General features: G+C 38.2%; 1 protein-coding gene across 1 annotated transcript in view; it reads right to left on the reverse strand.

Annotated features, from left to right (window-relative positions):
• Positions 1 to 27,529, reverse strand: part of FYB2 (FYN binding protein 2) — a 92,773-nt gene that overhangs the window by 2,493 nt on the left and 62,751 nt on the right. The window contains 4 exon segments of the mRNA XM_007947414.1: positions 2,863 to 2,953; positions 5,969 to 6,055; positions 17,319 to 17,379; positions 23,625 to 23,653. Coding sequence (XP_007945605.1) covers positions 2,863 to 2,953; positions 5,969 to 6,055; positions 17,319 to 17,379; positions 23,625 to 23,653 — 268 coding nt within the window.

A 27,529-nucleotide genomic window follows, 5' to 3' on the forward strand; every position in this document is an offset into this window, starting at 1 on the left:
TTCCAGAATGTCTGGCTTATATTTTCCGCTGTCTACTCCATTAAATTAGGGTGACCAAACATCTGTCTTTGCCTAGGACAGTCTCTGTGTACAGTATCTTTATTTACTTATTATGAAGAATATCTTTTTTCACTCTCAGAAGTATCCTAAACTTGGATGATAAATTATAAGATCACCCCACATCAAATGGGATCTGATCCAGAAGTAGACTGTTCTTTTACTTTACAAAATAATAGCTTCCTAACTGGTTGTCTTGCCCTTTCCAGGCCATCGTTCCCTCTGAATCCATTACTTAAAATGCAAGTCTGATTAGGACACTCTCCTATTTATAAAGTTCTAAAAACTCTTTATTGCTTCCAGGACAAGATCCACATTTATTAGCTTAGCATTCAAGGTCCTTTGCATACTGTCATTCCCTGTTCCCCCATCTCTGTCCCCTTCATTGAGAAACATCAAGCCATGTGATGATCCTTGAATACACCATGCATCATTCATACTTCCATGCCACTGCCCGTGCTGTTTCTGCTGCCTGAAATACCCTTCTTTTACCCTTTTGGATGAAAACTTTTATGACTAGCAAGTATAATTTACATGCATTTTGTATATATTTTTATTAGAGCATTTATTATACGTTATTGTTGTTGATGAGTCAGTTCTGACCCACAGTGACCCCATGTACAGGAGAATGAAACTGCTTGGTCCTGCACCATCCTTACAATTGTTGCCATGTTTAAGATCACTGTTGCAGCCACTGTTTATTAGATAAATGGAGGGTCATTCATTTATTTTTTATCCTCAATGCCTGGTACTAATGAGGTACTCAAAAAATATTTTGTGATTTGAGCTCAATAAAAGTTATTTAAATGGTATAGTTTTCCCAATGGTATATTCAGGGAAACTCACCATAAGTAATATGGAAGAATGGAATCAGACATCAAGGAAAATGGAATTTCTTCCATATGATATTGTCACAAGTACAGTCAGGGGAAAACCACTAGATGGATATCGGGTCTTTTCAACCAGTAACTGCTATATTATCATCTTTCAACTATTCAAATAACATTATGCTTTGCAGTAGATAATTTCTAGATACAGTAACCTGGCCAATTTTTGTCTAAGTAGGAGTTATCAGTGATTACAAGGGATTTGAGTATATTTCTATTTTAGTTCAGTTCAATAACATTTTTGGATGTTTAGAAAGTATTGGAAAAAAGAAAGAAAACCAAGTCACTGCCATTGAGTTGATTCTGGCTCTTAATAACCCTTTAGGACAGAGTAGAAATACCCTACAGGGTTTCCAAGGCTGTAAATCTTTATAGGAGCAGACTGCCTCATCTTTCTCCTGCAGAGCAGCTGGTGGGTTTCAACCTCTGACCTTTTGAGTAGCAGCCAAATACTTTAACCACTACACCACCAGAATTCCTGTTAGGGTTAGGTAGTCTTATTTTGCTCTGCAAGGGAGATATGAAGATATATAAGATAATCCTTGTCCTCTAGGAGCTCATAGTTTCATATGATGAACAGGTAATTACAATAATGTTACACTTTTTTTTTTTTTTTTTTTAATAAGCTAGAGCTTTGCTCTGGAAATGCAATTTCTTCAGTCAGGAAAGTTGTGCAAGTCAAACAGTTCCCTCTGTCAAATGGGTAAAGTTAGGCTTCTTAACCTGGCGTATAAAGCTCTTCATGTCATGACTCTTACTCATTTTTCTGGTTTCATCTCCTGCTACTCTTCACCTTGCATTTTTTGCAAGGTGCAAACTGCTCATATTCTGTCCCTTGATTTCTTTGCAATCAATTTATCGACTTACTGCTAAGAAGTAGGAAGACAAGCTTTCTGGGAATCTTGGTTATTTCTTTAAAATTTATGGCACGGTGGGATGGATGAATGAAGTGGAATGTGAATCTGGACAAGTTAAATGGGACAGCTTTCCATGTTCACCAGTCTATCTCTTAACTGAATAAAAAAGCCTACAAGTTTTAGAAAAGAAAAAATGGACCTTCACCCTTTGTAGGTCATACTGTTTCATATCTTGAGCTGTTTCCATTTCTGATATATCCTTGATAGTTTCTGCCATCTCTTGTTCAATTATCAAGAATCAATACTGGCATCTCAAAAGGGAGGGTCATTCCAACTTTGGAATTATGGAAAGATGTTCCATGGACTTTTTGTGACAGAGTAAGAAGTCAAGGCACTTCAGATGTTGCTTCCTTTATCCATATAATTATTCTTTTGTTTGTTCATTTTGTCATTCATTCACCAAAAACTACTGTGTATCCAGTTTTATGTTGAGAGCTGGGGAGCAAACTTGAATGAGACAGGATCTTTCCTTCAAAAGGGACTCAAGAATTTAGGATACACACACACACATACACACACAAACTATACTACAACTGATCTATGGTATACATAGTGCCTAAGGCATCTCACTGCTAACCAGAAAGCTGGTGGTTCAAACCCACCAGCCACTCCTTGGAAGGAAGAGATAACACCTTGGAAACCCAAGGTGGAGTCGCTATGAGTTGAATCAACTCGATGGCAGTGAGTTTGGTTTGGTTTTTTCATACAAGATATATACATAATAGATATATAACATGTGCTGAGGGAGTAACTTTTCTAGGGAAGTTAGGGTTATATTTAAATAGAGCCTTAAAGAACAACATAGGAATTTTTCTAGGCAGAAAGGAAATACAAAATTATGGTTAAATAGAAATGTATCTGGAAAAACAAAAAAATCAATTTTTTAGTCAAAGATCATGTTTTATCTCAGAAGCAGAGGCACAGAACACTTACAGAATCTTTCAAAATGGAATTAAAAAATAGTTGTTGCATTATTATTTAACCATCAGATATGAACATACCTCAAATCTTTCTCTAAAGAGTTTTTCTTCTTTTTCCATTTTCTTTTCAAAATTTTGCTTCTTGATTCTGAAGAAATTTCTAGGAGATGAACTAGCAAGAAATATGTGGGTAAGGTTAAATGTATTTTATTAAAATTCTAAGTTTCCAAGTCAACAAATTATTGTATTTCAGGATAAATTGAAAACAAGGTAAGTAATACCAGTTGCTTTTCTACTACAATTAAAAATATATGTATTTTTTATTGTAAGATAACAACATGGAATAAATTAAAATCGGTCAGATAATTTAAATCAGAAATGTCTATGGTTTAGACTCAGAAGACTAATTACATTGCTGAAAAGAAATAAGAAACTTGAGAAGATTTATAAATCTTCCTCTTCACCTCCAGATTAATTTAACAGAAAACAGTAAGTGCAGGTAAGGGGCTATCATTTTGTGGGTTTCTAGTTTTTCTAAGCAAATTGGAGAATTACAAATGTATGTAGCTCTTATCAAAGAACTGTTCTGTTTGCTGAGTGATTTTGGAGGATAGAGTTAAGAAAATAAAGAAAATGCCACAAAACATGCTCAAGAATTTCAGCACATTAAAGTGGATACCTTTACAGCAGAAGCTAACCATATATTCACCGTTTCATTTTTCTCCCCCCTACTGTTCACATGGGAGCTCTGGTAGCATAGTGCCTAAGGCATCTGACTGCTAACCAGAAGGCTGGTGGTTCAAACCCACCAGCCACTCCTCGGAAGGAAGATGGGGCAATCTACTTCCATAGTGATACTGCCTCGGAAACCCAAGGAGGGGTCCCTATGAGTCAGGTCCGACTCGACAGTACGAAACAATAACAACAACTGTTCACATGGGTTAGGTGCTGCCTGTTAGCAGTTTAATGTATTGACAGAAGGAAAAGAAACCACCAAATCCTGTCGGTTTTATTCAGAGTGTCTCCTACATCTGTTTTCTTCCATCTAAGACTACAGCTACTGCCATATTTCACACTATCACCACTTGCCTGGAATGCCATCTTTCTCGTCTCTCCTAATCAATCTCCATACCAGCCTCTAGATTAATCTTTATAAAATTTACTTGATCTTGTCTTTCTCATGCTTGAAACCTTTCAATGACTCTCTACTGTCTATAGGATAAGGTCTAAATTCCTTAGCATGGAACACAGGGAATTTTATAATCTGGCTCCAAGCTCTGGTGGTGTAGTGCCTAAGGCATTTGACTGCTAACCAGAAGGCTGGCAGTTCAAATCCACCAGCCACTCCTCAAAAGGAAGATTGTGCAATCTACTTTCATAGAGATACTGCCTTGGAAACCCAAGGGGGGGGGTTCCTATGAGTTGGAGATGACTCAACAGCAGTGAGTTTGGTTTTTCTTTTTCCTTTGCCCTACACATACAAAGTCTACATGGAATGTCTTAGGTGGGCTGTCCTTTCCATGCCTTCAAACCTGGGGTGCCCTTCCAATCTTGTCTTAAAACTTGTCATCATCTTTCATTAATAAAAGGAGAGCAAAATTATTGACACTAAGATAGAAAGTATTTCTTACCTATTGGTAGGATAATATAAGGGAGAAACTACCAAGGAGCAAACAGCATACAGAAATGGATACATTAATCTACAGGGATAGTGATAGTCTCAACACTGCATTTTCAAATTTACCACATACTCAAGTTTATTCCATTTAGAATAAAAGTTTTTTTTTTTTTTGTAAGAAATTAGCACTAGAAAATTGTTTCTGAAAAGACGAATTGTAGTCATCAAAATACTGAAAAGCTTTTTTTCAGTCAAAAATTTCACTGATGTTTTCTTTTGGAATTCTGTTTTGCTATGCTCTGCAAAAGTATGTAAAATTATGTAAAAGTATGAAGAATTCAACTTCTAGAAGTTTAAGGTAGAAAGTTCCTTTTCTAGTCTGTGAATACATCCTTTCACCTTTGGAAAAATAAATTACATCAAGTCTAAACCCAAAGAAAACAAACTTAAGGGAAGGGCATCCTATGCCATCCTCTGAGCTTGGATTTGGCAAACACTGATGTCTGATTTCTTTTGGGGTGCCCCACTAGGACTTTTCTAGACAGGTTTCCCGGACTAGACAGACCATACAGTGGTCACAGCCCAGTGACTATTTAGACAAGGATTTCCCCAAGGCATTTGTCAAACAAAGTATATCAGATTTTGCCACATAGCCAAGCAATTGAGGAGAACAATGGCACACAGAACCCTAAGTAATCATCTGAGACAGTAAAACACATCATGGGCCCCAACAGCAGACTGGGAGGTTGACTCACATGAATGGAGATTAGACCGTGAGTGAACAAGGCATTCTTTTCTTAATTCTGACACTAATTTTAGTCATAACTAGAATTATATTGTAGGGGAATTAGTCTTATTATATGGTAGCTAGTTTCTCTTTTCTCAAAGTTTCAGTTCAGTTCTAATTGGAGAATTGTATTTAAGTTTTATGCTATAGGGAGAAAGTCCTTATAGCTTAAAAGACTGCAGGTTTTTCTTTCTTTCTTCTTCTTCTTCTTTTTCTATTTTTTATTTTTTTGTGATTTGGGTGAAATTTTACAGAGCAAATTCACCTCCCATACAGCAGCTAACATACTTTGTCTCCTGATATTGACTGCCAATTTAAGACTGGAGGTTTTTATTGTTGAGGAACAATGATAAAGATAGATGTGATGAAGATAGATGTATATGGTGTATGTTGTTGTTGTGTGCTGTCAAGTCGGACTTGACTCATAGCGACCCCTCCTTGGGTTGCCAAGGCAGTATCACTCCGGAAGTAGATTGCCCCATCTTCCTTCTGAGGAGTGGCTTGTGGGTTTGAACTGCCAGCCTTCTGGTTAGCAGTCAAGTGCCTTAGGCACTATGCTACCAGAGCTCCTATATGGTGTATAGAACTTTACATTTTCATTTCTTTGTCTCTTAATTCTTTCAACCTTAATATGATGTAGGTGCTGTTATTCTCATTTGCAAATGAAGAAACAGAATCAAATTTAATGACTTGCCTTAAGTCAGTTTATACCTGTTACACTGCTAATAAGAAGTATAAATTGCAGCAAATAAGCTATAATGTAAGTGTATTTGTGTTCCTACCTTTTTGATTCTTCAGCAGCTTTTTTCCCTTTGCTTTCCTTTGGTATCAAAAACTTGGACTTCCAAGTTTTCAGTTTATCTTCTTCTCTGGGGAGAAAAATATTTTGCACAAGTAAATTAAGACTGAAGTTGCTTTTCTAGTCTGTGAATACATCCTTTCACCTTTGGAAAAAGGACTATTAGTTGGACTGAACTATTAAAAATTTATAGAACCACTGGCACTTTGTGTGTTTGCATTTTTTTTTAACCAAAAAAATTTTTATATTTTGATAGTCTATAACCAGGGCCAGATAATAAGTCTCTTATGCAATTACTTATGCAACTAATATGTCTCTACTGCAACTACTCCACCTCTGTTGCCATGCAAAAGCAGCCACAGACAATACGTAAACAGATGAGTGAGGCTGTTATTGTAAAATTTTATTTGCGAAGACAAATCATGGGCTGAAATTGAACCATCTGACTAGCACTGAAGAAAGATGCAGCTTAGGAAAGACTCTTAAGCCTTTTAGGAGTTGTGTAGCTGTTTTTCATCCCCCTATTTTCTCACCTTCTATTGCCTTTGGCAGAAGCCCTGGGGGTGCCCTGGTGGCACAGTGCTCAGTTGCTAACTGAAACATCACCGGTTTGAACCCATCAGCCGCTCCCCGGGAGAAAGATGTGGCAGTCTGCTTCCATAAAGATTAATAGCCTTGGAAACCCTATGAAGCAGGTCACTATGAATTGAAAAGAACCTAATAGTGCTCAACAACAATATTGGAGTCTTATAACAAGGACCTTAGCAATTATTTTGTTCCAACTGTTGCATGTTCATTTGTTTTAGCTCTCCACTTTAAGTTCTCAGAAGGTGGGATCTGGACATATATTCTAACTGTATCTACCATAGGCCTAGCACAATGCTAGGCTAACAGCAAGTGTTGAATAAAAACTTGTGGATGGACTTGTTTGGAAGGAGCTACAGCTGTGAGGACAGGGAATGAGCAGGACAAATGCCTATTTTAAAAAGTTTATTTTCTTTACTGAGTAACATAATATATTCTGATTATTTTAAAAACAAAGAAGTAGAAAGGAAGTAGAAGAGACAAAATAGCATCATCTAACCACCCAAAGACATCCAAGTTTCCTTTTAAACATTTGTTCAAGTACTTTTAAAAACCAAATTGAGATAATAGTGTGCATATGGTTTTGCATTTTGCATTTTCAGTTGTCATTATAGTATCAGCACTTCTTCGTGTCATTGGAAACTATTATATATTCAAATAGTTATGTTGAACAGTGTCTTATACATTTACCCATTTCTGTACATTTGACCATTTAGGTTGTTTTAAACACCTTCCCTTTATAAGTAACCCTGAGATAAACATATCTATGCATACATTTTTTTTCTGTAATTTTCCAATTACAGAAAATTCCTTAGAGTAAAATTACTGGGTTAAGTAAAATGTATGGATACATATTGCCTAATTATTCCTTCAGAAAAGTCATACCAATTTGTCCCCATGCTAGCCATATGTCAGTTATCTGCCTCTTTGTCAAGTTATTTTAGCCTTTCTAGGGAGCTCTGGTGGCACAGTGCCTAAGGCATTTGACTGCTAACCACAAGGCTGGCAGTTCAAACCACCAGCCACTTCTTGGAAGGAAGGTTGGGCAATCTACTTCTGTAGTGAAACCCAAGGAGGGGTCACTATGAGTCGGATCCGACTTGACAGCAGTACATTGCGTTGCGTTTTGTTTAGGGATCTAGTTAGAGAGGTTAGTGGATTTGGCAGCGTAAGAATTGCTATCACCATTTCATAGGTTAGAAACAAAAAGTTCAGAGAAGTAAGTAAGGTGACATGGCCCAAGTCCTACTGTTAATAGAAGGTAGAAATAGGAAGTGATTGTCTAACTGCTATTCCAGTATTCTTTTCAAGACGCTTTTCCTCTTTCCTTGCTGACTCTCTGGGAGACATGCTCACGAATCAAAGGAAATAAAAAAATAAACATCTGGGTATTCTAGCAATAATTTAATTCAGACCTGTTTAGGCTACTCCTCACTCAAATACATACCAAGACATTACATGCAAACAAGCCAAGTTCTAAGAACTCAGATACTACCTTTCCTCTTCTCATTTCAACCTCTGCTACTTTTTGTCAATGTTTCATCTGCCAAAAATGCTTTAATGATTAGTGTTTCTGAGGCCAAACTACAGAAGTTGCTAAATACATGAAAAAGAAATTGGTCAGACTTTGAAAGGGCTGAGTCATTTGGTGGTCACCATTTATTCATAAAATAGTCCTTGTGCACCTACCATGACTTAATTGCTGTATTAGCAATTAGCTGTTTATGGAGATGAAGAGGAGGGCATGGTTTCTACCAGATTCTACAATTTTGTAATAAAATCCACTTACGGTCCCCTCTGAAATAACTTATCTTTTCCATTGCTTTCACTACCCTAGAACACATTTTCATCCTCTTTCACCTGAGCAATGATAACAATGTTCTAATATATGTCCTACTTCTGGCGTCCCCTCCAAAGCATTCTGCAGTAGGGCCTGATTACTCTTCCTGAAGTGTGGCTCTGGTTATACTGCCCACTTGCTCAGAGTTCTTTTGGACTTTCTGATTTGGCAATAGGATAGAATAGTCTGGAAGGGCCCTACAAAAACAACCAGATCTTGGATAAAACAGGCATTTTTAAACAAATTGCTATATTTAGAGTAAGTGAGGCATACAGTGTCCTAATAGCCCCCATAAAACAACAGAACAAAGCAATGAGCAGCTTATGAGCACAAAAGGCAAATTTGCTCAGAGAAAAATACCAGAACAGTGTTACCACATTTCAGAAGACTGACTGTCAAGTCAAGAGCAAGGTAGGAGTTAAGACGGGTTGTCAGATTTTTTTAAAAGTCAAATGCTATTTATATGAGACATTGAATAAGAATATAGAAAATAGAAAATTAAGGACCAAAAGTGTGTACTAGGAAAATACTAAGTAAATAAAGGTCTGGTAGGTATATGAGTATCAGGCAAATTACACTTCAAAACAAAGAGGATCAGCAGGAGATACAGCCTAGTGTAAGAGAATACTCATGAGCCCAATTGCTTTGGTTTGAATCCTGGTTTCATCATTTACCACCTGTGTGAGCTTAGGCAGGTTACTTAACCTCTGTGCCTCATCTCACTTGTATAAATTGGTATAATAGTATCTACCTCATATAACTGTTGTGAAGATTGAATAAGTTAATATATATTAAATACATGAAACAGTGCCTGGAACACAGAGCTATGTAAGTATTAATTACTTTTGTTATTAATAGTACTAGGCACAGAGGCACAGAGAGCTCTGGTAGCATAGTGCCTAAGGCACTTGACTGCTAACCAGAAGGCTGGAGGTTCAAACCCACCAGCCACTCCTCGGAAGGAAGATGGGGCAATCTACTTCCGTAGTGATACTGCCTCGGCAACCCAAGGAGGAGTCGCTATGAGTCGGGTCCGACTCGACGGCACATAACAACAACAACAATAAAAGAGCCTCAAAATAAATAAAGCAAAAATTGATAGAAACCCTGGAAGAACTGACAAATATAGTCTCCTAATGTGAGGTTTCAACTGATTTCCCTCAATTACTTTACATTTTCTTATGACTTTACATTCTCTACAACTTAGCATTTCTTTCCCCTTCAAAATAGATCTCCTAGAAAATTCTTGCACATGTTCACAGGAGACATGGATGTCTGTAGCAGTGTTTGGCATAAATGCAAAAAATTAGAAACTACCCTAATGTCAACCAAAAAGAGAATGGATAAATGAATTGTATATGCATGCAATGGGATATTACACAACAGTGAAAATGAATAAATTATAATGGAAAAAAATATTTTATGTGAGAAAAAAGGAAATTTCAGAATTCTATATACAGCACAATGCTAGTTTTATAATACTCAAATCTCAAATGAAACAATATTTTTTATCATCTGTGTTTGATTAATTATTTTTTTTTTAAAAAAAGGAGATGAAAAATATAAAATTTAGGAGAGTGGTTAACTTTTGGGGAAGGCTACGAGATAGGAAGGGGGAGGTGCACAAGGAGAGAGGGCAAGGTATTGGTTATGTTCTAGTTCTTAAGTTGAGTGATGGGGTCAGGGGAATTTGTTTTATCACGCTTTACTACTTACATGTGCTTCGTGTTTTCTTTTGATTTTACAAATATTATATAATGTATTTTTAAGAAAAAACATTCGTTCTTAACTGTAGCTTGATATTCTAGGGCCTTCCTCCATCTCACGCCAAATCACATTTCCAGCTTATAACAACCTCTTTCTTGATCACTTGCCTTAGGGTCCAATAAAACTTCCCAAACACACATGTTTTCCATTTACGCAGGTTTTCCCTCTAACCTAATACCACCCCTTTCTCTCCTCTTCTCTTGCTCCCCAGTCTTCACCTGTCAAAATCTTACCTTATCCTTCCTACTTCAACTTGGCATAGAAACTTTTCTGACCCCCTATACAACAGAAATGGCCACCTATGCTGAACTTCCAGATTATTTTGCATATTTTTTTATAGCAAGCTCTTTGTTAGCTGATTTAACAAACTATGTTTTAGTATCCAGCGAATGATCTGAAAATCACAGTTTCTATCTCAGAAAGCTCCCAGTCTAGAGGAGAAGACTGGCAAGAAAACAGACCATTACAACCCTCAGAAAAATGATATAGGGACTTTCTTCCCTGTGTTTTACTCTAGAAGCTCTGCTGAAACCTATACAACATCATAAACATAAACAAAATCAAACTCACTGCTGTCAAATCAATTTGACTCATAGCAACCCCTCCTTGGGTTTCCGAGGTGGTTATCTCTACAGAAGTAGATTGCCCAACCTTCCTTCCAAGGAGTGGGTGATGGGTTTGAACCACCAGCCTTCTGGCTGGCAGTCAAATGCGTTGGTGTGTGTGCATGAGGTACTTTGATCAGGAATTGACCTAGCTCTCCCACATGAATTGCAGGAATTCTAAAAAAGGGGTTCTTACCCAAATATATAAAGTCAAAGAAGACTTCTTGGATAAGGCAAAATCTAAATTCAGTTTTAATACACCATTTAATTATTCAAATAATTCAGCAGGCAAAAAACAAGACAAAGTGTGTTACATATAGAAGCAATCTTTCATTCTTAGTTTAATTCTCACTTGCTGTGGCAGTTAAGGTTTTGTATCAAACCAGACTGGGCCTACTTTTGAGTGGCTGGGCAGCTGGTTGCAGTTATTCCCCATGATAAGACTAGCAGTTAACGCCATGGTGGAATCCGCCGTGAGCAGCCGAGTAGCTGCTTTAGGGATGCGGTCTGCCTCTGCTTTGGGAATGGTCTGCAGCTTTTGGCATGCTTGAATCCTGCATGTAGTTCAAGTTGTTCAGCAGCCTGCCATGTTGCCTGCCAATCTTGGGACTCTTGATGAACTTGAATCAGTGGCCTGCCAGGTGGTTTGGTAATACTGGGACTGTGCCTTTTTACTTATCGACTTTGAGTTTGTCAGCATCAGCAGCCAACAGCTGTCTGAGAGAAGAAAACTTCTAGCTTCAGAGGGCTGGGAGCAAGAGGCAGAACTGAAGGCCAAGGTTCAGGGGCTTTCACCCTGCCCCTGGAGCCTAGCACTTTGAACTTGGACTTCTAGGCTCCAAAATTGTAAGAAAACAAAATCCCTGTTTATTTAACACCACCCTCGCCCCCACGCATACCTGTGGTAATTTTCTATTAGAGTATCACTACAGGGTGCCTCGGAAACCCAAGGAGGGGTCGCTATGAGTCGGGGCCGAGTCAATGGCAAATAACAACAACAACAACAACAGGTAACCAAAACATTTGCTTAGAGAAGTCTTCCTAAGCTATGTACTCTAAAATGAGTTTCAACTTCCTCTCAACACATATACCCTATGTCTGCTTTCTTTCAAATTATCCTATTTCAAAGCAACCACATTCTCTTTTTTCCAACTTTCTATTGTGATTTGGGTGAAGGTCTACATAGCATATCAGCTTTCTATGAAACAATTCATACTTTTTTTTATTGCCACCCCCCACAATGTAACATCACTCATCCCACTTCCTCCTTGTCTTTCCTGTTTCCATTTCTCCTTTTTTCCTAACCTTTCTTGTCTTCTAAGCTTTATCCTTGGGCAAATGCTGCCCTTTTGATCTCAAATGGTTGATTGTTCTAAGGAGTGCATGCTTCCCTAGGGTTATCTTTCACCTTATAGACTTATCTATTGTTTGGCTGAAAATTGAGCCACAAACCTGAAGGGTGACTAAGGGCCTTGGTCTTGGGGGTTTCCACTAGTCTCTATCCAACAAAGCAACCATATTCCAAAGTGGTATTGTTAGGTGCCATTGAGTCAGTTTGGAATCACAGCCAACTCTATGTACAACAGAAAACAACACTGCCCAGTCCTGTGCCATCCTCACAATCGTTGCTATGTTTGAGTCCATTTTTCCAGTCACTGTGTCAATCCATCTCAATGAGGGTCGTCTTCTTTTTCACGGACCCTCTACCTTCCCAAGCATTATGCCCTTCTCCAGTCTGGTTCCTGCTGGTACATGTCCAAAGTACATCTCGCTTCTAAGAAGCATTCTGGCTGTACTTCTAAGATTACTTTGTTCTTCTGGCAGTCCATGGTATGTTCAATGTTCTTCACCAACACTGTAATTCAAATGCATCAATTCTTCTTTAGTCTTCTTTATTCATTGTCTGGCTTTCGAATGCATATGAGGCAACTGAAAATACCATGGCTTGGGTCAGACACACTTTAACATCCTAGTCCTGAAAGTGATATCTTTACTTTTTAACACTTTACAGAGATCTTTGGCAGCAGATTTGCTAAATGCAATATGTCATCTGATTTCTTGAGTGCTGCTTCTATGGGTGTTGATTATGGATTCAAGTAAAATGAAATCCTTGACCACTTCAATATTTTCTCCATTTACTGATGTTGCTATTGGTCCACTTGTGAGGATTTTTGTTTTCTTTATGTTGAGGTGTAATCCAGATGAAAGTTGTAGTCTTTGATCTTCATCAGTAAGTGTGTCAAATCCTCTTTGCCTTCAACAAGAAAGGTTGTATCATCTGCACATTGTGGGCTGTTAATGAGTCTTTCTCTAATCCTGATTGATGCAGCATTTTTCTTCATGTAGTTAAGCTTCTCAGATTATTTGCATAGCATACAGATTGAATAAGTATAGTGAAAGGATACAAGTCTGATGCACACATTTCCTGATTTTAAACTATGCAAAATCTCTTTATTCTGTTTGAACAAATGCCTCTTGGTCTGTGTACAGGTTCTATATGAGCACAATTAAGTGTTCTGGAAGTCCCATTCTTCCCAGAGGTATCCATAATTTGTTATAATCTACACAGTAATATGCCTTTTCATAGTCAATAAAACATAGGCAAACATAGTTCTAGCATTCTCTGCTTTCAGCCAAGATCTATCTGACATCAGCAATGAAACCCCTCATTCCACTTCCTCTTCTGAATCTAGTTTGATTTTTGCCACTTTCCTGTTGATGTACTGCTGCCATTGTTTTTGAATTATCTTCAGCAAAATTTTACTTGTTTTTTATATTAATAATATTCAATAATTTCTGCATTCTGTTGGATCACCTTTCTTTGGAATGAGCACAAATGGGAATCTCTGCCAGGTGTATGGCCAGGTAGCTGTCTTCCAAATTTCTTGGCATAGACAACTGAGTTCTTCCAGCTTTGCATCCATTTACTGAAACATCTCAATGAGTATTCCATCAATTCCCGACGCCTTGTTTTTCACCAATGCCTTCAGTGCAGCTTGGATTTCTTCCTTCAGTACCCTCCATTTTTGATCATATGTTCCCTCCTGAAATGGTTGAAAGTCAACCAGTTCTTTTTGGTTTGGTGACTGTGTATTCCTTCCATCTTCTTTTGATGCTTCCTGCACTTCAATATTTTCAATCTTTCAGTATTGTAATTTGAAGCTTGAATTTTTTCTTCAGTTCTTTCAGCTTGATAAATGCTGAGTGTATTCGTTCCTTTTGGTTTTCCAGGTCTTTACATGTTTCGTTATAATACTATACTTTGTCTTCTTGAGCTTCCTTTGAAATCTTCTGTTCAGAACTCTTCCTTCTTCATTTATTCCATTCACTTTAGCCACTCTCCATTGAAAAGTATGTTTCAGAGTCTCTTCTGACACACGTTTTGGTCTTTTCTTTCTTTCCTACCTTTTTAATATCACACCACCGTATGACAAACTGATAGACAAGTGGTAGAATGTGTAATTACAGATTTATTTTTTCACTCATTTATTTGTCTTCTTAATCAATGAGCAATAGGAACTACATTGATTTTGTTTATTGCATTATGTCCAACACCTAGCACAATGCCTAGTACATTGTACATGTTCAATGGATCCTTGTTGATTTTATTAATGAAGTTGCAAGAGGATTTAGAAATGCTTGACAGCATGTTGAGTTCAAGAAGTTAAGGATGGATGAAACATAAAAATTGTAGGTCAGTAGGAAGTAGAGTGAGGTGAAGCAGAGGGGTTGCCAAGGGGCTGGATCATGAATGAATGTTACATCTTCCAAGATAATTTGGATTTCATTCTGTTGGGCAATGGATAACCACTCAGTATCTTTAAGATGTGGGTGGTGGTTTTTGTGACATGATGACACTTACACTTTAGAAAGATTGGAGAATAAACTAAAATGGAGGTGAGACAAACATTTAAGGTATTGTTGCAGTAATCTAGTTGAGAAACAATGACTTCTAAATTGTGGCTGTGGAGTGGATGGAAGCAGCCCTGATGGGAAAATGTTTAAATTCTTGGCTGCTAACCAAAGGTTTCATGGTTCAAACTCTCCCAGCAACTCTGCTGGAGAAACACCTAGTAGTTTTCTCCCATTAAGCCTAGAAAATTTTGTGGGGCAGTTCTACTTTTACATGGGGACACTATGAGTCAAAAATGAACTAGATGGCACCTAACAACTGTGGGGATGGAAAAGCAGGAAAGGTTGAGAGTTATTAGACACAGAAGCTGGAGGAGGGCAGGGCACCCATGAAAAAAGGAGGAATCCAGGATAATGCCTAAGGTTTTTCTTTAGGCAGCTATATGTTAATTGAAACATTACTGCTCTGGTTATCTAGTGCCACTCTGACAAGAATATACCACAAATGGGATGGCTTGAATAAACTGAAGTTTATTCTCTTACAGTTCGGGAGGCTGGAAGTCCTGAGTTCAAAGTGCCAGGCTCTAGGGGCTGGGTGAAAACCCTTCAAACTTGGGCTTCAGCTCTGCCTCCTGCTCTTGGCCCACTGAAGCTAGAGGCTTTTCTTCACTCAGGAAGCTACTGGCTGCTGAGACTGACAAGGCCAAGGTTGACAAATAAAAAGGCACAGTCCCGATGTTACCAAAGCACACAGGAAATCATTAATTCAAGTCTATTGACAGTCCCAAGGTCCACAGAGCATGGCAGGCTGCTGAACAATGACATGGCTACAAGTAGGGTTCAAGCATGCCATAAGACAGAGACCATTCCCAAAGCTGTTTCTTATATATGGGAAGCAGACCACATGCCCAAAAGCAGCTACTCAGCGCTCACAGTAGATTCCACCATGGAGTTGATTGCCATTCTCATCATGGGTAATACTACATCCAGCTGCCCAGCCACTCAAACAGGCCTAGCCAAGCTGACACACAAATTTCAACACCACAACCACCAAACATAGAGATTAGAGGAAGGAGGTGAGATTTGGGTGGAGTGGGTTGAGATGATGTTTTATTATGGACATTTGTAAATTTCAATTTTCTCTGTGGACTTTCAGATTGAGTTATCTCGCAGACTTATTAGCTCTCAGGAAAGAAATCTGATCTCAAAATGTAATTTTAAAAATCATCACCAAAATGAGTATAATTGAAACCCTGAGTATGGATGAGATCATTTTAGAAGAGCACATAAAAGAATAATAGAAGAGAACTGACATAGCAAAAATGAGGTACACATAATATTTAAGAGAAAAGTAATGTGATTAGCGTGCACGCACACACACACACAATAGGAGAAGCAGCCAAAGATGAGGAATAAGGAAAAATAACATAGAAACCTAGGAAAAAATTCATATTTCTTTCTTTAGAAAGATGGCATAGTCAACATTAAAAATATTTCAGAGAAGCCAAGTACTTAGTGCCACTCTGACAAGAAATATACCACAAATGGGTTGTTTATGCTTACATTTAACAAACAGGAGTTTATTCTTACAATTTGGAGGCTTTAAGTCCAAGTTCAAAGTGCCAAGCTCTAGGGGCTGGATGAAAGCCCCTCAGCCTTGGGCTTCAGCTCTGCCTCCAGCTTCCAGCCCACTGAAGCTAGAGGCTTTTCTTCACTCAGACAGGTGCTGGCTGCTGAGGCTGCCAAGCCCAAGGTTGACAAGTGAAAAGGCACAGTCTCGATATTACCAAATCACACGGCAGGCCATTAATTCAAGCCTATCGTAAGTCCCAAGGTCAGCAGAGCATGGCAGGCTGCTGAACGACACAGCTACATGCAGGGTTCAAGGTGCCATAAACTAGAGACCCTTCCCCAAGGCTTCTGCTCATATACAGGAAGCAGACCACATTCCCTAAGGCAGCTACTCAGCTGCTCACAGTAGATTCCACCATGGAGTAGATTACCAGTCTCATCATGGGGAATACTACATCCATCTGCCCAGCCACTCAACCAGGCCCAGCCAAGTTGACACATCAACTGAATTGCCGCACCAAGTAAGAGAAAGACTTAAAAGTATCCATTGCATTTACTCAAGATGTAATTAGTGACCTTACCAAAGTAATTTCACTGGTATGTTAGGAACAGAAGTCTAATTGCTGGGAACTGGGAAGGTGAATGGAAGGATGAGTAGAGGAGATCTTAATTATTAGCCATTTGGTTGAGAGAGAAAGAATGGATAACATAGAAAGGGGCATCAAATTTAAGGACATTTTTTTTGATAGATTATAGTCATTTAGTCCTTGAGAACAGCAGTGCTATCAAATAGTGTTTGCTATCCCCCATGTTGCCTTGTACACATGAGGCTAGTAAATAACTGTGCATTGAAATAAGTGCCAAATCTTTAGATCCAAAGACAAGCAACAAAAACAGATTCTAAAACTCCAGTGACACTTGATTTACCTACCATTATTGTATCATCTATGTCATCCATTGTTTTCCCTTTCTAGTGGAAGGAAAATCACAAGTTGACTTCTCATCCAATCTCTAAGGATCTTGAAGAAGATGGCCCTCCAACCATATATAACAAAGCATCAGGAAATGGATTCAATATCAGCATGGACGACCAATGAGGTAAATTGACTTACTTTGACTTTTTTTCAGGACTGTCCACATCATCATAGATTATAACTTCCTGAGACCTAAATTCTAGGGTCAAGATAAGATTAAAATAGTCCATTATTGGGTATGGCTTATAAAATCCTTGGCTTTTCAAATTATACACAATTACCTAATTATCTAGGTGCATCTCCAAGTCTGTTTTACTAAAATCTGATCTTTTATTACAAGTATCTTTATAAATCCAATCTTTATTTGTCTTTGTTTCCTTTCTTTTTTTTTAACTGTGATTTTGGTGAAATTTTACAGAGCAGATCTGCTTTCAATTCAACATTTCCTACACATTTTGTATCATGATACTGGTTACAATCTTCGCAATGTAACAACTCTCTTTCCATTTCTTCCCTTTCCCTGTGTTTTTCTATACATTCCTGCCTCCTTACCTTTCTCCCTGTGAAAAAGCTGCCCTTCTGATCTCTCATGGTTGACTTTTCTAAGGAGTGTATCTCCCTGGTGTAACTGTTCAGCTTGTAGGCCTGTCCATTGTTTGACTGAGAGTTAAGCCAAGGGAGATGAGTTTAATTCCAGGCCCAAAGAGTAAATAGAATGCTTAGTTGTGGGGATTTTACCAGTCTCTATCTGACCAGTAATCCTGATCTTTTTTATGTTTTTGGATTTTGTTCCACATTTTTATCTTACTCTATCCAGGCTCTCCAATTCTGATCCCTTTCTGAGTGATTGGTGTTGGTGGCTAGGCACTATCTACTTCTTCTCAGTCTCAGAGTCAAGTAGGCTGTGGTTCCAGTGGTCCGTTCATCCCTTGGACCAGTTGTTTTCAAGCATCTTCGATTTTTGTCACTCTTCTTTGCTCCGGATGAGGAGAGACCAAAAGTCACATCTTAGATGGCTGCTCACAAGCTTTTAAGACCCCGGTCACTAATCACCAAAGTAGGATGTAGAACAATGTTTTTGTGTACTATGTTGTGCCAATTGAGTTTGATGTCCCCTACAACCACAGTCCTGAGACCACAGGCCCAGCGACTCACTCCCTCAAGGTGCTTGGTTGTGGCAAAGAAGTTATCCTAACTTTGTCTCCTGTTAACTCCATGATATATATGGACATTTTTATAGCACATACAAATATATATGTAGAAATATTATCTGTAAAACCTATATATGATCATGGGTATATTCCCATTTGCCTACCCATACCTGATCATCTTGCCTCAGTACCTATGTTTCCATTTGTAGATGAGTGTTTGTTATTACTGATAACGCAATCCTGTGTATATAATACTATTTACCTGTTTTGTTGTACCTCTTGTAAACCTCTTTGTGTCTTCCCTTTCCTTAGTGATATTGTGCTGGTCACACTCTTTTGCTATATTGCCTTTCCCTTCACCCAAATCAACATGTGTCTCAACTAGCCAGCAATTTTCCCTCCCTTTCACCCCCCCCCCATTCCTTGTAAGCAAAAAGGAAGATTTGCTTCCCTGTGTAAACTACTCCCTGACTTTTTATATTAATGGATTCATACAATATTTGTCCTTCTGTTAGTGACTTATTTCACTTAGCATAATGCCTACCAATAATTGGAAAATATGGCCTTGGTGATAGAAATGTTGCCAGAGATGGCATAAAATAATTTTGTAAGACCAAGGACTTATTCATTGCAAATACCTTTTTTCAACAACATACAAAGCAGCTATCCATGTGGACATTACCAGATGGAATACAGAGGAATCAGATAGACCACGTTTGTAGAAAGAGGCAATGGGAAAGCCCAGTATCTTTAGCCAAAACTAGGCCAGGAGCTGATTGTGGACCAGTCCATCAACTAGTCATATGCAAGTTCAAGTGGAATCTGAAGAAAATTAAAACAAGTCTATCAGAGCCAAAATATGACCGTGGTTATATCCCATCTGAATTTAGAGATCACCTAAAGAACAGATTTGATACACAGAACACCAGTGACTGAAAACCAGATGAATTGTGGGATGACGTCAAGTACATAATCCATGAAGAAAACAAAGATCATTAAAAAGACAGGAAAGGAAGAAAAGACTAAAATGGATGTCAGAAGAGACTCTGAGACTTGTTCTTGAATGGATATTAGCTAAAGCAAATGGAAGAAATTACAAGATAAAAGAGCTGAACATAAGATTTCAGAGAGCAGCTCAAGAAGACAAAGTCAATTATTATAATGAAGTGTGCAAAGACCTGGAATTAGAAAACCAAAAGGGAAGAGCCACTCAGCATTTCTCAAGCAGAAAGAACTGAATAAAAAAATCAAGGCTTGAGTTGTGATATTGAAAGTTTCTATGGACAAAATATAGAATGATGTGGGAAACATCAAAAGAAGATGAAAGGAATACACAAAGTCACTATACAAAAAAGATTTGGTTGATATTCATCTATTTCAGGAGGTTGTATATGACCAAGAACCTATGGTATTGAAGGAAGAAGTCAAAGCTGCACTGAAGGAATTGGTGAAAAACAAAGCTCCAGAAATTGACAGACTGCCCATTGAGATGTTTCAACAAACAGATGTCATGCTGGAGGGATTTACTTGTCTATGCCAAGAAATTTGGAAGACAGCTACCTGACCAATTGACTGGAAGAGATCTATATTTGTCCTATTCTAAGGGAAAATGACCCAACAGATTGTGGAAATTATCAAACAATATCTTTAATATCACATGCAAGTAAAATCTTGCTGAAGATAATTAAAAAATGGTTGCAGCATTATATTAACAGGAAACTTCCAGAAATGTAAGCTGGATTCAGAAGATGATGTGGAATGAGGGATATCATTGTTGATGTCAGATGGATCTTGGCTGAAAGCAAAGAATACCAGAAAGATGTTTATTTGTGTTTCATTGACTGTGCAAAAGCATTTGACTGCATGGATCATAACAAATTATGGATAATATAGGAGAATGGGATTTCCAGAACACTTAATTGTGCTCATCAGGAACCTGTACATAGACCAGGAAGCTGTTGTTTGAATAAAATGAGAGGATACTGTATGGTTTAAAATCAGGAAGGGAGTGCACTGGGGTTGTATCCTTCACCATACTTACTCAATCTGTATGCTGAGCAAATAATGCGAGAAGCTGGACTATATGAAGAAGAACATGGCATCAGAATTGGAGGAAGACTCATTAACAACCTGAGATATGCACTTGCTCCCTGAAAGTGAAGATGACTTGTAGCACTTACTGATGAAGATTAAAGACTACAGTCTGCAGTGTGGATTACACCTCAACATAAAGAAAACAAAAATCTTCACAACTGGACCAATAAGCAGCCTCAAGATAAATGGAGAAAAGATCGAAGTTGTCAAAGATTTCATATCACTTGGTTTCACAATCAACAACAATGGAAGCAGTACTCAAGAAATCAGAAGACGCATTGCACTGGGCAAATCTGCTGCAAAAGACCTGTTCAAAGTGCTGAAGAGCAAAGATATCTTTTTGAAGACTAAGGTGTGCCTAAACCAAGCCATGGTATTTTCAGTAGCCTCATATGCATGTGAAAGCTGGACAGTGAATAAGGAAGACCAAAAAAGAATTGATGATTTTGAGTTGTGGTGTTGGCAAAGAACACTGGGAGTACCATGGACTCCTAAAAGAACTAACAAATCTGTTCTAGAAGAAGTGCAGCCAGAATGCTCATTGGAAACTAGAATGGCCAGTCTTTGTCTCACCTACTTTGGTCATGTTGTCAGAAGGGACCATTCCCTAGAGAAGGATATCATGCTGGTAAAGTGGAGTCAGTGAAAATTGGGAAGGCCCTCAACAAGATGGATTGACATAGTGCCTGCAATGATGCACTCAGGTATGGCAAAGATTGGGAGGGTGGCACAGGACCAGGCAGTGTTTCATTCTGTTGTACATAGGGTCACTACGAGTCAGAGCTGACATGACACCACCTAACAACAACAGCAACAATGTCCACTAAGTTCATCCACATTACGAGGTGATTCATGGATTCTTCATTATTTTTTAATGTTGCATAGTATTCATTGTGTGTATGTGCTATAGTTTGGTTATCCATTCACCTGTTGATGGGCACTTTGATTGTTTCCCTCTCTTTGCTATTGTGAATAGTGTTGCGATGAATATATCTATTTATGTACATATATCTATTTATGTTCCAGACCTGACCTCTTTAGGATATATTCCTAGTAAAGGGTTTACTGAATGAAATGGTATTTCTATTTCCAACATTTCAAGGAAGTACCGTACCCTTTTCCACAGTGGTTGTACCATTTTACAGTTCCAATAACAGTATATGAGAGTTCTAATCAGAAGGAAGGTTGGGCAATCCTACTTCTGTAGTGATACTGCCTCGGAAACCCAAGGAGGGGTCACTATGAGTCGGGTTTGACTCGACAGCACATAGCAACAACAACAACAACAACAACAATCTCTCCAAACCCACACCAGCATGTTAGTTTCTGCCCTGTTGAACTTTGCTATTATTGTCGGGGTTGAGTAATATCCCATTGTTCTGATTTGTCTCTCTCTAAGGAGCTCTAGTGGCATAGTGCCTAAGGCATCTGACTGCTAACCAGAGGCTCGTGGTTCAAATCCACCAGTTATTCCTTGGAAGGAAGATTGGGCAATCTACTTCTGTAGTGCTACCACCTTGGAAACCCAAGGAGGGGTCACTATGAGTCAGATCTGACTCGATGGCAGTGAGTGAATGATTGTGAGCTTTTCTTCATGTGTTTGCTGTCTGTCTGAATTTCTTCTTTGGTGAAGTGTCTGTTCATGTCTTTTGCCCATTTTTGAACTGGATTGTTTGTCTTTTTGATGTTGAGGTGTTGAAATTTTCTATAAATTTTAGAGGTAAGTCCATTGTTGGATATGCCATGACCAAATATTTTTTTCCAATATGTAGGTTCTCTTTTTACTCTTTTGAAGAAGTTTTTTTGATGTACTTAAGCATTTAATTTTTAGAACGTTTCAGTCATCTAGTTTATCTTCTGCTGTTTGTGCATTTTTGGTTATGTTTGATAGTCTGTTTATGCCATAAATTAGGGCCCCTAAGATTGTTCCTATTTTATCTTTGATAAACTTTTTAGTTTGGGTTTTTACATTTAGTTCTTTGATCCATCTTGAATTTGTTTTTGCGTATGGTGTGAGGTATGAATCTTCTTTCATTTTTCTGCAAATGGATATCTAGTTGCCTGTACCATTTGTTAAAGAGACTATCTCTCCCTCATTTAATGAGTTTTGGCCCTTTGTCAAAGGTCAGCCATCCATAGGTGGATGGATCTATTTTTGGACTCTCAATTCTGTTCCACGGGTCTATGTGTCTATCACTGTACCAACACCAGACTGTTTTGACTACCATGTCTGTATAGTAGGTTTTGAGTTGAGGGAGCATGAGACTTTCTACTTTGTTTTTCTTCCTCTGTAGTGCTTTGCTTATCTGTGCTCTCTTTCCACATAAAATCAGTGATGGTTTGTTTTTTCCATGTTCTTGAAGAATGTTGATGGGATTTTGATTAGGATTATATTGAATCTAAAAATTGCTTAGGGTAGTATTGACATTTTCACAATATTCAGTCTTCATATCCATGAACATGGTATGTACTTCCATTTATAGAGGTCTCTTATAGTTTCTTGAAGTCATGTTTTGTAGTTTTCCTTGTATAGGTCTTTTGTGTCCCTGGTAAGACTTATTCCTAAATATTTTATGTTTCTGGTAGCTGCTATAAATAGTAATGCTATTCTTATTTCATTTTTAGAAATCTCTTTGTTGATGTAGAGGAATCCAACTGATTTTTATATGTTGATCTTGTATCCTTCCACCTTTTTGAATTTTTTCAATTAGTTCCAGTAGTTTCCTTAATCTCTCTTTGTCTTTAGAGATAAGAAACATTACATATAAACTTACAGACATATTTTAGCCTTGTGTGTAGTACATGAGATGTGAAAAAATAAAAAATAAAATAAAACCCAAAAACTTACAGTCACAAGTGCAGTTCATCATAACTCAAATATGTCCTAAGTTAGAGACTATTTGTACAGGCTGTGTGTCCTAAAGGCTCCCTAAAAAGTGATGATACCATCTATTTCTCTGGGTTTTTAAGAGGAATGCATCTACCACAGGACTTGATATATAGTAAGCACTCAAGAAATGTTATTAATTTTCCCTGAAGTAAGAAATATTGTTGTGAAATAATGTATCTCTATTTGGAAGTATCAATTTTTCATTAAATGTGGACAAGTAGGAGAATAAATGAACACTTCTCTTTCCCTGCCCCTGAATATATCAATGTTAAGTAGTTCTGTGCCAGCAATAAGCAAATTATCACTTACCTAAATCAGGCAGTGAGATGGAAAATTCACTGTTGATTGGCCAAAAGACACAAAAGGGTTAGGGGAAAAAAAAGTTCAGACAGATTAGTTAATAAATCTCAAATAACATATTGGTGACTAGGTGTCTCAATACAGACAGGTGCCTCTAGGCAAAGATGTGAAGCAAACCTCTCCTGCAGCTTTGTTCTTATCACCCTCAAACAGTGTCCTTTAGTGGACGAATTTACCCTAAGTGACTCCCCATATCACCTTTTCCTAACTAGACAACTTCAGGGTGCCCCACATCCCTGACCTTCTCCATCCAAACAATCCTAATCTTGCCCTCAAAGATGCCAGTTAGCTAATCAGACACGTTCAGTGTGGGTGAGTCACAATGAGAGAGAAAAAACCTACAGATTAATTAGAGGGGACCCTCTGGAGACATTACACCCTGCCTATGATGTCTAAGTGAAAAGAATGACTTAAGGTGAGAATTCCAGACCAGATGGAAAGAGAAAATAGTAAATTGCTAAGTGGGAGAGAATATTTGGTAGATGGTTTGGTATTCATCAGATCTCATAATTAAGGAGATCACATGGAAGGAAATGTGACATGGTAGGAAAAACCCCACACATTTTAACATTTCACGTAAGGTCAGTTCTATAGCTATTTTTGGAGCATCACCACAGGCCAGGTCCTTGTGCTGGATATGTAAAAAGATCAGAGACAGTTTTTGCCCTGGAGTAGCTGGGGACTTAGTGAGGGAGATAAAAAATAAATTAATACAACACTCTACGACAAGAACATAATATAGGAATGTGGAAAGGAATAGCACCCTATGGAAAACTATCTAATCTTTAAATCTCTGTTTTTTTCATTTCTACAACTAATATCAGTATCAATCTTATACGATCACTGTTAGAACTGAATGAGTATCCAAGTGAATATGTGGACATGATCTTCAATGACACCTGCTGTTCTTGTTTATAAAAGGAGACTGAGTGATGTTAGGCTATGATATGCAGGATGGGGTAGAAGAAAGAACATGGTCATTGGAGTAAGACAGAGCTGAAACTGACACTTAGTTCTGCTACTTACCCATTTTGTGACCATGAGAAAGTCATGTAACTTTGAAGCTTTAGTTTTTAAATCTGTAAATGGCGATACAGGGCTGGTGGCCAGAACAGGTAAGGAGGGCGGGGGACAGCTCCCAGGTGGCAGGGAGCAAGGGTAGACAGGGCCAGCAGGAACAGGTAGGGGGAAGCCCAGGAAGTGAATGGAGCAGTTGGAACAGCTAAGGGAGACGAACTTGTCTGTCAGTTTGTCATACTGTCGTGGCTTGCATGTTGTTGTGAGGCTGTGCCAGCAGGGATGCCCATAGTGGACCAGTTTCAGTGGAGCTTCCAGACTGAGACTGGGAAAAGGAAGAGACCATCCACTTTTCAAAGAATTGGCCAGTGAAAACCTATGAACAGTAGTGAAACACTGTCTGATATATTATTGGAAAATTTTATGAATAGCCCTGAAACATTGTCCAATACAGTGCCAGAAGATGAGCCCTACAGGTTGGAAAGCACTCAAAATATGACTGGGAAAGAGATGCCTCATGCCTCATCAGAGAAGAGCCTACCTTAATGAGAGCTTTTGGGGCCTCCATTTGCTGAAGTGGCATGACTCGATACGAGAAGAAACAGCTGCAAACATCTATTGATAATCAGAACATAGAATGCGCAAAGTATGAATCTAGGAAAGTTGGAAGTTGTCAAAAATGAAATGGAATGCATAAAGATTAATATCCTAGGCATTAGTGAGCTGAAGTATACTGGTTTTGGCCATTTTGAATCAGATAACCATATGATCTACTATGCTAGAAATGACAAATTGAAGAGGAATGGTGTATCATTCATTGTCACAAAGGGTGTTTCAAGATCTATCCTGAAGTACAATGCTGTCAGTGATAGAATAATATTCAACTCCTACAGGAAAGCCAGTTAATACTACTATTATTCAATTTTACACACCAACCACCAAAGCTGAAGATGAGGAAATTGAAGATTTTTACCAACTTCTGCAGTCTGAAATTGACCAAACATGCAATCAAGATGTGCTGATTACCACTAGTGACTGGAATGCAAAGCTGGAAACAAAGAAGAATCACTGATAGTTGGAAAATTTGGTATTGGAAATAGAAATTATTCTGGAGATTACATGATAGAATTCTACAAGACCAATGACTTATTCATTGCAAATACCATTGTTCAATAACATAAATGGCAGCTATACATAAGGACTTCACCAGATGAGATACACAGGAATCAGACTGACTATATCTGTGGCAACAGATGATGAAGAAGCTCAATATCTTCAGCCAAAAGAAGGGCAGGAGCTGATTGTGGAAAAGACCATCAGTTGGTCATTTGCAAGTTCAAGTTGAAGTTGACAACGATTAAAACAAGTCCATGAGAGCCAAAATATGATCTTGAATATATCCCTCCTGAATTTAGAGACCATTTAAAGAATAGAGTTGATGCATTGAACACCAATGTCTGAAAACCAGAGGAATTGTGGGATGACATCAAGAACATCATCCATGAAGAAAGCAAAAGGTCATTAAAAAGATAGGAAAGGAAGAGGAGACCAAAATGCATGTCAGAAGAGACTCTGAAACTTACCCTTGAATGGAGAGTAGCTAAAGCAAAGGAAAGAAATGAGAAGATAAAAGAGCTAAACAGAAGATTTCAAAGGGCAGCTCAAGAAGACAAAGTCAGTTATTATAATGAGATGTGCAAAGACATGGAGTTGGAAAGCCAAAAGGGAAGAACACACTTGGCACTTCTCAAGCTGGAAGAACTGATGATGAAATTTAAGCCTTGAGTTGCAATACTGAAAGATTCTGTGAGCAATATATTGAATAATGAAGGAAACATCAAAATAAGGTGGAAGGAATATACAGAGTCACTATACCAAAAAGAATTGGTTGATGTTCATCCATTTCAAGAGGTGGCATATGATCAAGAGCCAATGGTATTGAATGAAGAAGTAGAAGCTACACTGAGGGAAGTGGTGAAAACAAGGCTCCAGGAATTGATAGGATACCCATTGAGATGCCACACTAGCAGCACTCACTTGGCTATGCCAGGAGATTTGGAGGACAACTACGTGGCCAAATGACAGGAAAAGATCCATATTTGTACCCATTTCAAAGAAAGGTGATCCTACAGAATGTGGAAATTATCGAACAATATCATTAATATCACACACAAGTAAAATCTTACTGAAGATAATTCAAAAATCATTACAGCAGTATATTGGCAGAGAACTTCCATAAATGCAAGCTGGATTCAGAAGAGGACATGGGACAAGGGATATCATCCTGATGTCAGATGAATCTTGGCTGAAAGCAAAGAATACCCGAAAGATGTTTACTTGTGTTTTATTGACTATGCAAAAGCATTTGATTGTGTGGATCATAACAAATTATGGATAACATTGAGAAGAATGGGATTTCCAGAACACTTAATTGTGCTCATGAAGACATGTACATAGACCAGGAGGCTGTTGTTCAAACAGAACAAGGGGATACTGCATGGCTTAAAATCAAGAAGGGAGTGCATCAGGGTTGTATCCTTTCACCATCTTTATTCAATCTGTATGCTGAACAAATAATCTTTGAACGTGGCATCAGGATTGGAGGAAGACTCATTAACAACCAATATTCTGCAGATGACACAACTTTGCTCACTGAAAGTGATGATGATTTGAAACACTTAGTGATGAATACTGGAGACTACATTCTGCAGTATGGATTACACCTCAATATAAAGGAAACAAAAATCTTCACAATGGGATCAATAAGCAGCATCATGATAAATGGAGAAAAGATTGAAGTTGCCAAAGACTTCATATTACTTGGTTCTACAATCAAC

This window comes from Orycteropus afer, unplaced genomic scaffold, assembly GCF_000298275.1.
Source record: "Orycteropus afer afer isolate SDZICR_OR568_19922 unplaced genomic scaffold, OryAfe1.0 scaffold00183, whole genome shotgun sequence".
NCBI lineage: Eukaryota > Metazoa > Chordata > Mammalia > Tubulidentata > Orycteropodidae > Orycteropus > Orycteropus afer.